The 16,276-nt window shown below is 46.0% G+C and overlaps 2 protein-coding genes and 1 pseudogene across 2 annotated transcripts in view; 1 reads left to right on the plus strand and 2 right to left on the minus strand.

Annotated features, from left to right (window-relative positions):
* The window catches only part of LOC126415829 (muscle-specific protein 20-like), a 170,103-nt gene that overhangs the window by 73,196 nt on the left and 80,631 nt on the right, over positions 1-16,276 (minus strand). The window lies entirely within an intron of this gene.
* The window catches only part of LOC126415845 (muscle-specific protein 20), a 37,631-nt gene continuing 25,809 nt past the window's right edge, over positions 4,455-16,276 (plus strand). The window contains exon 1 of the mRNA XM_050083461.1: positions 4,455-4,599. Within this exon, the coding sequence (XP_049939418.1) occupies positions 4,594-4,599 (6 nt within the window). The 5' untranslated portion in view covers positions 4,455-4,593. The remainder of the gene's footprint in view (positions 4,600-16,276) is intronic.
* On the minus strand, positions 15,991-16,108 carry LOC126429294 (5S ribosomal RNA; annotated as a pseudogene).

A 16,276-nucleotide genomic window follows, 5' to 3' on the forward strand; every position in this document is an offset into this window, starting at 1 on the left:
GACATAAGAAAAATTATTAATGAGTCTGTGGTTCACAGACTTCTCGGAGCTGAAGACCAGCGTCGAGGAAATTTATAAATTAACTCAATCCTCGCAAAGCGATGATTCCGTTTCCAGATCCAATCCTACAGACGGTTTCAGTCTGTCAGAGGGGTCTCGTCGTTGTCACTGGAATTTATCATCTTGCTCCTCAAGCCACTGTTGTCAGATTATGACTATGCACTTTGACTGAAATGGGGCCTACTTCATATGATGGCTAATAATCATTTTACACGGTTCTTGGACAAAAATCTCAGGCGTGTTAAAGTTAGTATCACCTGAAGATGGAGGCTATTAAATTACGAACACAGTAAAAAAAAAAAAAGTAAATGTCATGTGACTAGAGCCTCCCGTCGGGTAGACCGTTCGCCTGGTGCAAGTCTTTCGATTTGACGTCACTTCGGCGATTTGCGCGTCGATGGGGATGAAATGATGATGATTAGGACAACACAACACCCAGCCCCTGAGAGGAGAAAATCTCCGACTCAGCCGGGAATCGAACCCAGGCCCTTAGGATTGACATTCTGTCGCGCTGACCCCTTTTTTTTCTTAATCTGATTTTGTTCGCTTCATCTGCTCGGGGCGGACGTCGTAAGACATCCGTTTAAGTTCGTTGTTGATCGATTAACTCAGTTTTTTTTATTCCAGAGGGCAGATAACCCTCTGACCGAACACGCTGAGCTACCGTGCCGGCTATACCACTCAGCTACCGGGGGCGGACATAAAATCGGTCATGTACCCAAAATACAGAAATATGTACTGTCTGATCAAAAACATGCGGATACCTCTTTGTAATGGGGAACTGACCGCTAGATGCGCGAGAGGTGGGCCCGGCAGAATAAAAGGAGACGGAGAAGAGCATTGTGATGTCAGAAAAAGCATAATGGGACGGTCAGGTGACTTCCGCGATTTAGAACGTGGACTTGTCCTTAGATGTCACCTAATCCATCAGGGACTCTTCAGCCCTTCTAAACCCCCCCGACTGATGGTGACGTGAATGTGAAGTGGCGCGCGGAGTGGCCGCGCGGTTTGAGGCGCCATGTCACGGACTGCAGGGCCTCTCCCGCCGGAGGTTCGAGTCCTCCCTCGGACATGTATGTGTTGTTCTTACCATAAGTAGTGTGTAAGTCTAGGGACCGATGACCACAGCAGTTTGGTCCCTTAGGAATTCACACACATTTGAACATTTTTTTGATTGTGAAGTGGATACGCGAAGGAGCAAAGCAAGCAAAAGCGAGACAGAGGCAGATCCCACGTACTGACGGACAGGGACCGTCGAGCACTGTGGAGAATGATGGAATAAAATCGCTTGAAATCAGCAGAAAGAATCACTCGTCAACTACAAACTGCTACGAGCTGTCCAGCTAGCACAACGACTGTGCGTAAGGAGTAGGACTGTCGGTATTTTTAAACATATCAGTATTGCGATATATCGATATTTAGAAATATATTATCGGCTGTCTATATATCGAAAAACGTATCGTTTTATCAAAGTACTGACCCATAAAAATATCGGCTGCATATTATAAATATACTGCCAGTTTTAGAACTGTTTATTCAACTATTGGATATTCTGTATATCAACAAGCTAGCAGCCTGCTTATCCTCCTTTTAGCAAGGAATGAAAGGAAAACGATGAACGTTCACTTTACTAGCAATGGTAACTGCACAAGAAGAGGTGTCCGATGGGTCCATCGTTCGGCTTCGTCACATATCGGATTTGTCCGCCACACTTCATGGCGACTTCCCCGTCTTTTCATTTCTGCAAACGGCAGCGGCCTAGCAGTTGTAGTGACAAAATTGCGAGATGAAATTAAATGTTGCAATTTCTGTTGGTACCGCCGAGCGCCGATTATGTCAGCATTTCCCCTCGCACGTCTTCCATCTTGTCATCCACACCACCGTAGATCATCTTTGAAGGCAGTGTCTTCTATTAGTGTTTGGTACGTAGATGATGTCAGACATTTCGCGTTATTGATATTTGACCGCGCAGTCATAATAAGGGGCAGAGTTGGGAAATTTTACTTAGGAAATGTAAACTTTGTAATATAAAGTTTTTTTTTAAATCTACAATAAATATATAAGCAGGAACAGAGTTTATAATTTAGTAGGATTAGTTGCCTTCATCATACATTTATGTTTAGATTGTAATTTATAGAATTAAGAGATCCTAAGGTTGTTCGCAGATGATTCTGTAATTTACCGTCTAGTAAGGTCATCCGAAGACCAGTATCAGTTGCAAAGCGATTTAGAAAAGATTGCTGTATGGTGTGGCAGGTGGCAGTTGACGGTAAATAACGAAACGTGTGAGGTGATCCACATGAGTTCCAAAAGAAATCCGTTGGAATTCGATTGCTCGATAAATAGTACAATTCTCAAGGCTGTCAATTCAACTAAGTACCTGGGTGTAAGAATTACGAACAACTTTAGTTGGAAATACCACATAGATAATATTGTGGGGATGGCGAGCCAAAGATTGCGTTTCATTGGCAGCACACTTAGAAGATGCAACAAGTCCACTAAAGAGACAGCTTACACTACACTCGTTCGTCCTCTGTTAGAATATTGGTGTGCGGTGTGGGATCCTTACCAGGTGGTATTGACGGAGGACATCGAAAGGGTGCAAAAAAGGGCAGCTCGTTTTGTATTATCACGTAATAGGGGAGAGAGTGTGGCAGATATGATACGCGAGTTGGTATGGAAGTCATTAAAGCAAAGACGTTTTTCTTCGCGCCGAGATCTATTTACGAAATTTCAGTCACCAACTTTCTCTTCCGAATGCGAAAAAATTTTGCTGAGCCCAACCTACATAGGTAGGAATGATCATCAAAATAAAATAAGACAAATCAGAGCTCGAACAGAAAGGTTTAGGTGTTCATATTTCCCGCGCGCTGTTCGGGAGTGGAATGGTAGGGAGATAGTATGATTGTGGTTCGATGAACCCTCTGCCAAGCACTTAAATGTGAATTGCAGAGTAATGATGTAGATGTAGATATGCTTCAGGGGTAGTCAAACAGGGCCAAATCTTCAGTTAAGCGTTTATTATTTTCCGTTGCGCAGATTCATTTGACACCCGCCTGTAGTAGCATCTTCGATCACATTTCAATAGAATATCAATTAACCTTAAAAACCTTAACTGTATTGTATCCAACGATAAGCCCGTAAAAATAAATGTTGTTGTAGTTGTGGTCTTCAGTCCTGAGACTGGTTTGATGCAGCTCTCCATGCTACTCTATCCTGTGCAAGCTTCTTCAATTCCAAGTACCTACTGCAACCTACATCCTTCTGAATCTGCTTAGTGTATTCATCTCTTGGTCTCCCTCTACGATTTTTACCCTCCACGCTGCACTCCAATACTAAATTGGTGATCCCTTGATGCCTCAGAACATGTCCTACCAACCGATCCCTTCTTCTGGTCAAGTTGTGCCACAAACTTAACCCTGTAGTCACCTGACCAGAAGTCTTGTTCCTCCTGCCACCGAACTTCACTAATTCCCACTATATCTAACTTTAACCTATCCATTTCCCTTTTTAAATTTTCTAACCTACCTGCCCGATTAAGGGATCTGACATTCCACGCTCCGATGCGTAGAACACCAGTTTTCTTTCTCCTGATAACGACATCCTCTTGAGTAGTTCCCGCCCGGAGATCCGAATGGGGGACTATTTTACCTCCGGAATATTTTACCCAAGAGGACGCCATCATCATTTAATCATACAGTAAAGTTGCACGCCCTCAGGAAAAATTACGGCCGTAGTTTCCCCTTGCTTTCAGCCGTTCGCAGTACCAGCACAGCAAGGCCGTTTTGGTTATTGTTACAAGGCCAGATCAGTCAATCATCCAGACTGTTGCCCTTGCAACTACTGAAAAGGCTGCTGCCCCTCTTCAGGAACCACACGTTTGTCTGGTCTCTCAACAGATACCCCTCCGTTGTGGTTGCACCTACGGTACGGCTATCTGTATCGCTGAGGCACGCAAGCCTCCCCACCAACGGCAAGGTCCATGGTTCATGGGGGGTACAAATAAATAAAACTTAGAATTGTTGTCAGTTTTCGCCACCCGAATGGGTTTGGTTTTAACAACAGGACTGCTGCGGAACAGCATCTGACCATTGACAAAGCTGTTTAACTGTATTCGCTGACTCCGAGTTGCAACTCTGCCAAAGCGATTCAGGATTCACAACAAAGGGAAGAGAAATATGAAAGCTGGGAGAATATAGTGTAAGTATAAAGAAGCGGGAATCAAAAGCCAGGTGACGCAAATGGGGTGAGGCGGGCGCCCCCCGCGACGCCTTCCGGCTGGCGAAGCTTCCAGCGGCGGAGTGGGCGCCGGGGCTAAGTTTAGCCGGGGGCCTGCACCCCGCGGGTTTTCCCGCCGGAGTCCTCCCCGCGGCGACGCCGAGCCGCCTCCCGCCGCCCCGCCGCCGCCCCCGCGCCGCCGACGGCCATGAAAAGCGCGCGCCAGCCGGCGCCGGCAACAGTCGCCGCCTGACCCCCGAGAGCACTCCGCGCGAGGCCAGCATCGCAACCGTCGCCTAGCAACCAGCAGTCAACATGCCGGTAAGGCGCGGGGGTTCCCCTGTCCAACCTCGCTCCGGCAACAGGCCGTGCGGTCAGCCCATTCACACACTAGCTGTCCCTTTTTCAGTCCTATTGTAGTTCAGGTAATCTTCGTCATAGTGGAAACCACTAAGTGGAGGCAGCATTTTCTACAATTTAGCTGCATTTTTGTAGACTGCTTTTATATCTAAATCTACATCTACATGGATACTCTGCAAATCACATTTAAGTGCCTGGCAGACGGTTCATCGAACGACCTTCACATTTCTCTATTATTCCAATCTCGTAAAGCGCGCGGAAAGAACGAACACCTATATCTTTCCGTACGAGCTCTCATTTCCCTTATTTTATCGTGGTGATCGTTCCTCCCTATGTAGGTCGGTCTCAACAAAATATTTTCGCATTCGGAGGAGAAAGTTGATGATTGGAATTTCGTCAAAATATTCCGTCGCAACTTTCCAGCCCAAGTCCTGTATCATTTCTGTGACACGCTCTCTCATATTTCGCGATAATACAAAACGTGCTGCCTTTCTTTGAACTCTTTCGATGTACTCCACAGCCCTACCTGGTAAGGATCCCACACTGCGCAGCAGTATTTTAAAAGAGGACGGACATGCGTAGTGTAGGCAGTCTCCTTAGTAGGTCTGTTACATTTTCTAAGTGTCCTGCCAATAAAACGCAGCCTTTGGTTAGCCTTCCCCACAACATTTTCTATGCGTTCTTTCCAGTTTAAGTTGTTCGTAACTGTAATACCTAGGTATTTAGTTGAATTTATGGCTTTTATATTAGACTGATTTGTCGTGTAACCGAAGTTTAACGAGTTCCTTTTCGCACCCATGTGGATAACATCACACTTTTCTTTATTTATGCTCAAATGCCACTTTTCGCACCATTCAGATATTTTTTTCCAAATCGTTTTGCAGTTCGTTTTGATCTTCTGATGACTTTATTAGTCGATAAACGACAGCGTCATCTGCAAACAACCGAAGACGGCTGCTCAGATTGTCTCCCAAATCGTTTACACAGATAAGGAACAGCAAAGCGCCTATAAAACTACCTTGGGGAACGCCTGAAATCACTTCTGTTTTACTCGATGACTTTCCATCAATTACTATGAACTGTGACCTCTCTGACAGGAAATCGCAAATCCAGTCACATAACTGAGACGATATTCCATAAGCACGCAATTTTACTACGAGCCGCTTGTGTGGTACAGTGTCAAAAGCCTGTCATCCCGCTGTAGAGTCAAAATGACGTGCAGTTGTGAGAGGAGTGGCAACGCATGAGGGACAATACGCAGTGGTCAGTGAAGTGAACTGTCCGGCCGTGACGTATCTCATACCGGTCTTTCCGAGTCATATGAAATGAAGTTCCAGCGGCGGAAGTTACCCTGACCTCTCTCCAAATAGGATACTGTCCATTAACGAATTGCTTCCTACTTGCGAGGGAAGATGCCTCAGTCCGTGATGCTGTGACGTATGACTGATCACTCGCTACATTTTAATAAAGTACATTTTCTATTCGGACCAGAGGGTAGCCGTTATTGTGGGTGGTGAAACGCCTTCTGTTCTAGCTGAAGATGAGACGAGTGTTATACAGCTTTCTAAATTTTGTGCGTTGCCCGAACTCGAACCTAAGTCTTAGGTTGGAGATTTCAGTGTGCCACTTCTGTCTATTTTTAACTAAATTTTCAACAACTAGTATTGCAAAAAATTGTACTTCGCTCGTATGTGTGTGTGCGCGCGCGCTTGTGTGTGTGGGTGTAAATATGAGCAAAACAACTTTAAAGAAACTATCTTTCAATCATTTCAGTATATTTATTTCTAACTTCAAGCTATAGGCGCTAAACAATACTGCCCAAACAATGCCGTCATTATCATTCGTCACACAATTACTTCCGGATTTTTAATTCATTAAGAAGTGTTTAGCTGTATAAAAAGCTAACTCCGTAATTGTTAATCTATCCTCAGTTTCATTCTTCGGTCAGCATTAAAATTTTCTACATTTCTTCCACCTTAAATGCACCGACTACCTGTCAAACCATCAAGAACAGTATAATTGCTACCAACAGGAACCGTAGTCGTTCATGTGAATAAGCTGACACTTTCGTGCCACCCTCTTCGATTTCTTACGTTCGCAGTACTGTGTTCCAGCTTCGCTTTGGAAACGCAGTGCGTTTTTTACACAGCTAAGCAATCGACAATAGCTTTAAAAAGCCGAAACTAGTTCTGTATCGAAGCAGAAGGCTAAATAAACACAGCCTAAATAGAAAAAAAATCCGCTCTCATTCAGGTACTTCGTTGCGCGTCGCCAATCCCTTTCGTCTTCCCCCATTCATTTAGTAATATAAAAGTACAAGCATAACCGATGGGCAGAGCTGTATTATGAATACCACAGTATTAAGTCTATAACACTGTCTTGTGACGTATTGCACATGAACGTGATTGTATAGCTCTTACATTGGTTGGCAAAATTTGACTTCTAGCAGAACACTGCCTACAGAGAGATTTCTTTATTCACTACTGCTGTAAGCACTAGCAAAGGGCTCACGTAAATGCCAAATTGGTTCAAATGGCTCTGAGCACTATGGGACTTAACATCTGAGCTCATCAGTCCCCTAGAACTCAGAACTACTTAAACCTAACTAACCTAAGGACATCACACACATCCAAGCCCGAGGCAGGATTCGAACCTGCGACCGTAGCGGTCGTGCGGTTCCAGACTGAAGCGCCTAGAACCGCTCGGCCACAACACGTAAATGCCAACGACCTTCACTAATTGGAGAAACAACTTATTATTGTGAAGAACATACTGTATTCAGCGCCATTAATTTACGGAAAACAATTATCCGGCACAATCACATCTATTTCTAACGAAATGAGCCGTTTCGCCTGGCGTCGGCCATCTTCTGATCATACAATACAGGTCGTGGTTTCTGCAGTGGTGGGACTGAACCACGCACAATCACTCTGCTCTCCAACTCGACACAAATGTATTCTTCCCATTACTTTTTTTTAGCTGTCGTTATTAGAACAATTTTAATGAATAACAATGAGGTTTTTCCGATGACCGTGTCAACTGATGTCAAAATGGCTCTAAGCACTATGGGACTTAACATCTGAGGTCATCAGTCCCCTAGAACTTAGAACTACTTAAACCTAACTAACCTAAGGACATCACATACATCCATGCCCGAGGCAAGATTCGAACCTGCGACCGTGGCGGTCGCTCGGTTCCGGACTGAAGCGCCTAGAACCGCTCGGCCACACCGGCCGGTCAACTGATGACAGTAGATTGTGAGTTAGAAAGGAAGTGCCCTTCTATGACCTACAAAACATTTAGGAAGGAGGTTGCTTCTGTGACAGTTCAACGCTAGCACAGTTAAGAGCATAAATAGGTTCCTCTGGAAAAGAGTTATCGCCCCATGGTAGCGTACGAGATGACTATATTTATATTTCAATAACCATCTCGAGTGCAGCGTGCCTGCGAAAGAAGTTCCAGAGACGTTCTGAAAGAAGTCGAGAGCCACAGCAAGCAGTTCCGGACACAGAACAAGTGCACTGGGCTTCAGAGCCAAGAGTTATTCTAGAATCGGCGTTGCACGCAGTGCGAGTCTTGGCGCAACCCTGGCCACGGCTGATATACTGCCTCTCCCAGCTACAGCTGTCGGGCAGACGCCGTGCTTCTGGCGCCAGATTGGTGTCCCATAGCGGCTCATTAATTACACCAGTGTGAGCCAAGCAGTTGTGCAATATCGAGGATTATGTTTCGCACTAACTTCACTCATGACTGCAACAACAAGGTGTTCAGCCCCCTCTAGCGCTGCAATTGGTACAGTCTTCTAGCACAAGAGTTACGGGCATCAGGAATCGAGCGTATCAGATACTGGCACAATGTGATGGATGTCGAAAGAGGGAAACCTGTTCTGGTCTAAAACACCGTCCGCTGTCCTATAAATAATGGTCTTTCAACACAAAACAACTAGAGCCACACACAACGCCGTGAATTCCGCTAAAAGCTAGTTGTTTTTCCAGCCTGCTTTATACGGAACAGGTCCGTAACTTGGGTGCCGGACAGTTCGTGTTTCCAAGAAGGCATGGCAACTTCTACAACCGTTTTGTTGACAAAGCCGAAAGTCAGTGAAGCTACTTCTGGGCTAAGTTTAGCTACACTATTCTCGTCGGAACCGTCTCTCAGATAACGCAACCGGAAACTCTCTGTGGCGACTGCAAATTGATGCTATTCGAGAGCTGAAACTACCTTTCCGTAACGCTCTATTCTCCAGACTTTTCACCGACCTGCAGCTGAAGGAATACAAAAAACGTAAAAAGAATAACGTCTTTGTGACTCGTTAAGGACAAATAAGTATGCGCGTAAATTGTTTACAGATAGGCCTGAGGAAGATGCGGGGAATACTATCTCGAACAGCAGAATCCTGGACAATCACTGTCTCGTACTACGTGCATCAGCTGCACTGTCCGTGCACGTGAGTATCAAATAATCTGTCGGGTGTTCCGAACGAGACTTTTCCTGAAAATATATTAGCTATTTCCCATTTCTATTTCCTCAGTGTAACCACCGGTTGCACGAAAGACGACAGCAACATTGTCTAGGTGACAATGATGAAAGTATAGAGAATTTTGGTGCCTTGTTTGTGTTGTTGCCAACGATGAGATGGAAAAGGGAGAGGGTAAAACCAGATGCCAGTACTAAAAGAACCGCTGGACTTGACATCCCAGTTCGACGGACAAATCACCATCATCATTATATGTGCCCACTCCATGAACCACTTTGGAGAGGTTTGGAACTTAAAACACGACACTGATGCACAGTCTAGTGGTCAGGGGCTGTATGCCACCTCCTGTCCTCCCCTTAGTTGCCAAATATTGGCGATGAAAATTTCTTTCATCGCAGTGAATCGAACCGGTTACTATCGAGTCAGATGCCATAGCATAGGCATGCGTTGGTGATCTCAGCTGTGTTATGGTAGGAGAAGAGAAAGACAGCCTCGAAAAGTAGAATGAATCAAGTGTTTTTCAAAAGAAAAGACACGATAGTGTCAGTGTAAAATAAGCAACTAAACTCGTATCTTAACTTTGCGCAGAAACGACTGATCAGAGCATATTGATCTAGCCCGGAAACGACTGAAACTAATTTGGATATGAGTAGTTCACTTTTCCTTCTGTAATAGCGAACTAAAATCCTACGAATAGAAGCACCTCAGAACATTGTCATTTACAAATAAGTTCCAATACATATTCCCTTCATTTGATGGACAGTATTAGGCCCCAGATATGTTACGTGACAAGGCTGAACCTTCTTAGTTTCATTCAGCTGCGCATGGTTTGGACCCTAAAAACGTATGGAATCTGCATCTACGTACATACTCCGCAAGCCACCGTATGGTGCATGGCGGAGTGTACCATGTACGACTAAAAGTCATTTCCTTTCCTGTTCCATTCGCAAACAGAACGAGGGAAAAACGACTGTCTATGTGCCTCCATACAAGCCCTATATCTATTATCTTATGCTAGCGGTCTTTACACAAAATTTACGCTGCCGGCAGTAAAATCGTTCTCTAAACTTTCTCAATAGTGTTCCGCGAAAAAAGCGTAGTCTTCCATTCAGGGATTCCCACTTGAATTCAAGAAGCATCTCCGTTTAGACCAAAACTATCAGTAATAAATCTAGCAGTCCGCCTCTGAATGGTTCGATGTCTTCCTTTAATCCGATCTGGTGGAGATCCCAAAGACTTGGGCAGACTCAATACGGGGTCTGAGACAAATATTCATATTACCGACATCCAACGGGACAATAATAGCGAACTTGCGCGATATTCCTCTATTCCTCATCGTCCTTTCCAGCATAAGTAAATAAATCCGATTTTCAATAAGGACTATCAGAATGCAGCAAGAGAAAAGAAAAGTATTGAGTCAAATTCCAGAGGGCTATAGGGAGAGTGCACGAATGTGGTCCCTCTTTTTTTTTAACGACGGAAACAAACATGTTAAACATGCAGTATCTTGAAAATTCTCAAATTACACTATGAAAAAATGAGATTTGGTAGATCACTGTATTTATTAATGCAAGTAACATTATCCGAAACAGTACATATTAATAATGAATGGAGGTAAGAATTAAGATTAATGGTGATGACTGTGGCCCAAATTCCTTCTGAACGTAGCCGAAAACCCTAGCGCTTGCAACAAAATGTATGGTACAGTGCCAATTTCGATGACCAAAGCAATGGTACTGCCCTAAACGTCAGCTGGGAAATGTGGCACACACGACGAAGAGACGTCCGCTGTCGATGACCGGCGGCACCCGGCTCCCAGATGTGCAGCAGGTGTTTGGCTGGTTGGCTAGCCGCCAGGCGCGTGCGCCTCGCGTTGACCCCGCCCTCACGGTTTACAGAACAACTCAATGGGGCCGAGCGGCCGCTGGTCGCTGCCAAAGCCTTTGTCTGCCGACCGCGGAAATCAATTAACTCCTCTCACTGCACCAGAACGGCTTCTGGATCACGTTCTCTTGGTGTTACGTTAACTTACAACTATTAAAGAGCCTTCTGACGTCGCAGGCCTGGCTACAAGGAAGATTTCGACATCGGATTTGCAGAAACTATCACTCGCCGATAAACGATTCGAGCTGGTAGATACAAGTCTTTACACAAAAGGAAGATGAAAGAAGATTTCGTAGCCTACCATATACACTCCTGGAAATTGAAATAAGAACACCGTGAATTCATTGTCCCAGGAAGGGGAAACTCTATTGACACATTCCTGGGGTCAGATACATCACATGATCACACTGACAGAACCACAGGCACATAGACACAGGCAACAGAGCATGCACAATGTCGGCACTAGTACAGTGTATATCCACCTTTCGCAGCAATGCAGGCTGCTATTCTCCCATGGAGACGATCGTAGAGATGCTGGATGTAGTCCTGTGGAACGGCTTGCCATGCCATTTCCACCTGGCGCCTCAGTTGGACCAGCGTTCGTGCTGGACGTGCAGACCGCGTGAGACGACGCTTCATCCAGTCCCAAACATGCTCAATGGGGGACAGATCCGGAGATCTTGCTGGCCAGGGTAGTTGACTTACACCTTCTAGAGCACGTTGGGTGGCACGGGATACATGCGGACGTGCATTGTCCTGTTGGAACAGCAAGTTAACCTTGCCGGTCTAGGAATGGTAGAACGATGGGTTCGATGACGATTTGGATGTACCGTGCACTATTCAGTGTCCCCTCGACGATCACCAGTGGTGTACGCCCAGTGTAGGAGATCGCTCCCCACACCATGATGCCGCGTGTTGGCCCTGTGTGCCTCGGTCGTATGCAGTCCTGATTGTGGCGCTCACCTGCACGGCGCCAAACACGCATACGACCATCATTGGCACCAAGGCAGAAGCGACTCTCATCGCTGAAGACGACACGTCTCCATTCGTCCCTCCATTCACGCCTGTCGCGACACCACTGGAGGCGGGCTGCACGATGTTGGGGCGTGAGCGGAAGACGGCCTAACGGTGTGCGGGACCGTAGCCCAGCTTCATGGAGACGGTTGCGAATGGTCCTCGCCGATACCCCAGGAGCAACAGTGTCCCTAATTTGCTGGGAAGTGGCGGTGCGGTCCCCTACGGCACTGCGTAGGATCCTACGGTCTTGGCGTGCATCCGTGCGTCGCTGCGGTCCGGTCCCGGGTCGACGGGCACGTGCACCTTCCGCCGACCACTGGCGACAACATCGATGTACTGTGGAGACCTCACGCTCCACGTGTTGAGCAATTCGGCGGTATGTCCACCCGGCCTCCCGCATGCCCACTATACGCCCTCGCTCAAAGTCCGTCAACTGCACATACTGTTCACGTCCACGCTGTCGCGGCATGCTACCAGTGTTAAAGACTGCGATGGAGCTCCGTATGCCACGGCAAACTGGCTGACGCTGACGGCGGCGGTGCACAAATGCTGCGCAGTTAGCGCCATTCGACGGCCAACACCGCGGTTCCTGGTGTGTCCGCTGTGCCGTGCGTGTGATCATTGCTTGTACAGCCCTCTCGCAGCGTCCGGAGCAAGTATGGTGGGTCTGACACACCGGTGTCAATGTGTTCTTTTTTCCATTTCCAGGAGTGTAGATCTAGATTTTCTTTCTAGTCAACGTTTTCGAGTGATATTCAAGAGTCTTTTCTCGTACCTAACAAGGTTTTATTCCGCTGCTTCAAATGTTATTCATACTAAAAGAGTGCCTAATCCTACGTGCGAAATGTAATGTCCACACAGTAACTGAAGCCAAAAGGAGATCCATTTACAAATTTCTAAAACAATAACAGAGAAGAAGCAACTACAATCACAAGATCAAATGTTGTGTCTCCGTCGGTGTATATCGCTTTAAGAGCAATTCATGCATATGCTTCGTAGCTCTTCTGAAAATGGACCATCGTGTTATTTCTTCTGACTTACAGATTTGTGTTGGCTATACCAGTACTTTCCGCTGGCACTGGAACCGTATTCAGTGGGTTCAAGTTTGGTAACAATCAGTATGGACGTCAATGGAGAATTGCAGACTTTTTCGAACCAGGGAGTCGGCTGACAATCGTGCTTGTCCAGTATTTCAGCGGGATTAGTGGTGCAGTGATCCAGACAGCAGAAACTAACCGTGCTTGTGCGTAGCGAAAGTCCCGCTGCCTACCTTGTCTTGTGTTTACTCATTATCTTCCAAAGAAAGTCGACATCGCTCTGTGGATAAGTCTACGACTGATTCCTATCTACTTATTTCTTCACTCTCCAATTGCCGCAGTGTTGACGGGGAAGACTCGTATTCAGCAAATGCACGTTTCAAGTCCTCGTCCAACCATATGCCTTTATGTTTTCAAAGGTTTTGCTAAATCACCTGAGAAAAATTTGTGTGTTTATGTTAGCAAGGTCACTGTCGATATTTCTGGTCATCCTTGACATCGACTTGACGTTAAACCTTATGCTTCCTTCCCGAACTCGGCGAGACGATACTTAACTCTCCTGCTGTCCTACATCTACAAGGCACAATACCTCCTTCTGGTTCCTTATTCAAAAGGATGGAAAGAAAACAACTATTTAAAGCTCTCTCAGGACATCAGACACTCTATATTTGATAAGGACGATCCAGACAACTGACCGTTCTCGACTTCACTTGAAGTGCACTAGAGAAATAAAAAAAAAATAAAAAAACCTGTCCCTGGATGGCTCTAGGTGGGTTTGAACCCCGTTCCTCTCGAATGCGAGCCTTGTGTGCTAATTAATCAATGCACCACGTTGTTTGTTCTCTCAATCAGAATCTGTCAACTTATCACAAATTTATACACACATCAATAAACGGAGGTTCAGAATTCTCAGCGACACAAGGCGTATGGAGCCAGACTGGGTAAGCGTGCTATAATCCAGCACCTGTTGTACACAGACAGAATGTAATTTATATAATCTAATATATAATCATGTGGGAAAGTTATTCCCTGTAAATATTTTAACAGTTCAGATAGTAAAACTAAGAATATTATTAAAATGAAGTAGCTAGTGAAATATGAAACCGATCGAGCGACTCTAAACTGATAGTGGGTTGCAATAAACTTCGATGGATACATAAAAATGTTTGTTACATTAACTTGGTAGTTCTATAGTTAATTTGGAGTCATGTTTTCTAACGCAAGAATGCACCCTTCGAGGGGCAGAGGAGGACAGCAGCTAGACTCTCACCACTCCTTACAAAGAAAAATATCTTCGCCAACCAAATCCTGTCACACTAGTTAAACAGACATACCGATTCAGTATCACTTTGAAGACAGCCAGAACAGTAGTGGATACTGACTAGTACTTAGTAAGTATACCTTGAACCATCTGTCGTGATACCTCAAAACTATTTTGTCATTTACCGCGAGACTAACGAGTGTTGTCTCTCTCCTCTAACTCAGATCCTGGGTACGCTCTTGTTTCCCTCAGATGAATACAATCTGATCAAACTGCTAGCCAACATTAATATGAGGTGTGTCCACCCTTCTCCTTTATGTCGGCTTGAACTGTGCTTGGGACTGAATTTCCGTGGAGGAATGGCAGTTCATTCTACCCCAAGGGTCCAAACCAGAGAATGTAATGACTTTGGACGCTCGGGTCTGGACCGAAGTTGACGTTCTAACTCATCCCAAACGTGTTCCATTGGGTTCAGGTCGAGGCTCTAGGCAGGCCAGTCCATTTCAGGAATGTTAGTGTCCACAGACCGTTGTTTCAGAGATGATGCTTTATGTCATGCTGATATAAGCAAGCCGGCCGGAGTGCCCGAGCGGTTCTAGGCGCTTCAGTCTGGAACCGCGCGGCCGCTACGGTCGCAGGTTCGAATCCTGCCTCGGGCATGGATGTGTGTGATGTCCGTAGGTTAATTAGGGTTGAGTAGTTCTAAGTTCTAGGGGACTGATGACCTCAGAGGTGAAGTCCCATAGTGCTCAGAGCCATTTGAACCATTTTTTTATATATAAGCAACCATCGTCTCCGAACAGTTCCTCTACTGAAAGCAGTATATAATGCCTTGAAATCAGTTCATATTCTTCCGCATTTAGCGTAAGGGCGATAAGGTGACCACACTTTAACTCCGAAAAACACCCCCCATACCGTAAAACCACCTCCTTTGCACTTCACTGCTGCCGCAACTCAACAGTACACATCTAAGTGCCACAGGGAATAGTGGCTGCACTCTTCACGTCACCTCAAACATCACTTAGCATTGACTACAGATATGTGCAGATTATCAGAAGCTGCTCGACCACTGTACCTCATTATTTTTAACTCCTCACGCACAATTATTGTGCTGGCTGTGCTGCTGACAGCACTTTGCAAGTCACGAGTGATCCCATCAACTCATTTCATGCGTTTTTTCACAACCGCCCTCCGCTATGCTCGACGTTCCGTCAGTACATGAGATCTGCCTGGTCATACATTCGCTCTGGTTGTTCCTTCTCTTTTCCAGTTCACAATCTCATCACCAACAGTCGACGTGGGCAGCTTACGCAGGGTTGAAATGTTCCTAATGGATATGTTACTCAGGTGACGTACTATGACTAGCCCACTTTCGAAATTGTTGAGCTCTCCCGACGGATCCACTCTGATGTCACTGCTTCTCTGCTGACAACACAACCCCCCCCCCGCCCCCCTCAAAAAAACTAAACTCCTCCAGAACAGACCATGAAGGTCCAAAGGTACCGACCGGCCGCCGCGTCATCCTCAGCCCACAACCGTCACTGGTTGCGGATAGGGAGGGGCATGTGGTCAGCACACCGCTCTCCCGGCCTTATGTCAGTTTCCGAGACCGGCGCCGCTACTTCTCAAACAAGTAGCTCCTCAGTTTGCCTCACAATGGCTGAGTGCACCCCGCTTGCCAACAGCACTCGGCGGACCGGATGGTCACCCATCCAAGTGCTAGCCCAGCCCGACAGCGCTTAACTTCGGTGATCTGACGGGAACCGGTGTCATCACTGCGGCAAGGGCGTTGCCCCACCCTCCCCCCCCCCCCTCGCCGCCTCCTTTTATAATGGTTTGTCTGCGTTTCGTGACATCTAGCAGTCAATTACGTATTACACATGTATGTCCGTATACTTTTGATCAGATAGTGCAGTTCGCAGGAATTGCCATGACTGACACCGGGCAAGATGATATATTTTT

This window comes from Schistocerca serialis, chromosome 1, assembly GCF_023864345.2.
Source record: "Schistocerca serialis cubense isolate TAMUIC-IGC-003099 chromosome 1, iqSchSeri2.2, whole genome shotgun sequence".
Taxonomy (NCBI): Eukaryota; Metazoa; Arthropoda; class Insecta; order Orthoptera; family Acrididae; genus Schistocerca; species Schistocerca serialis.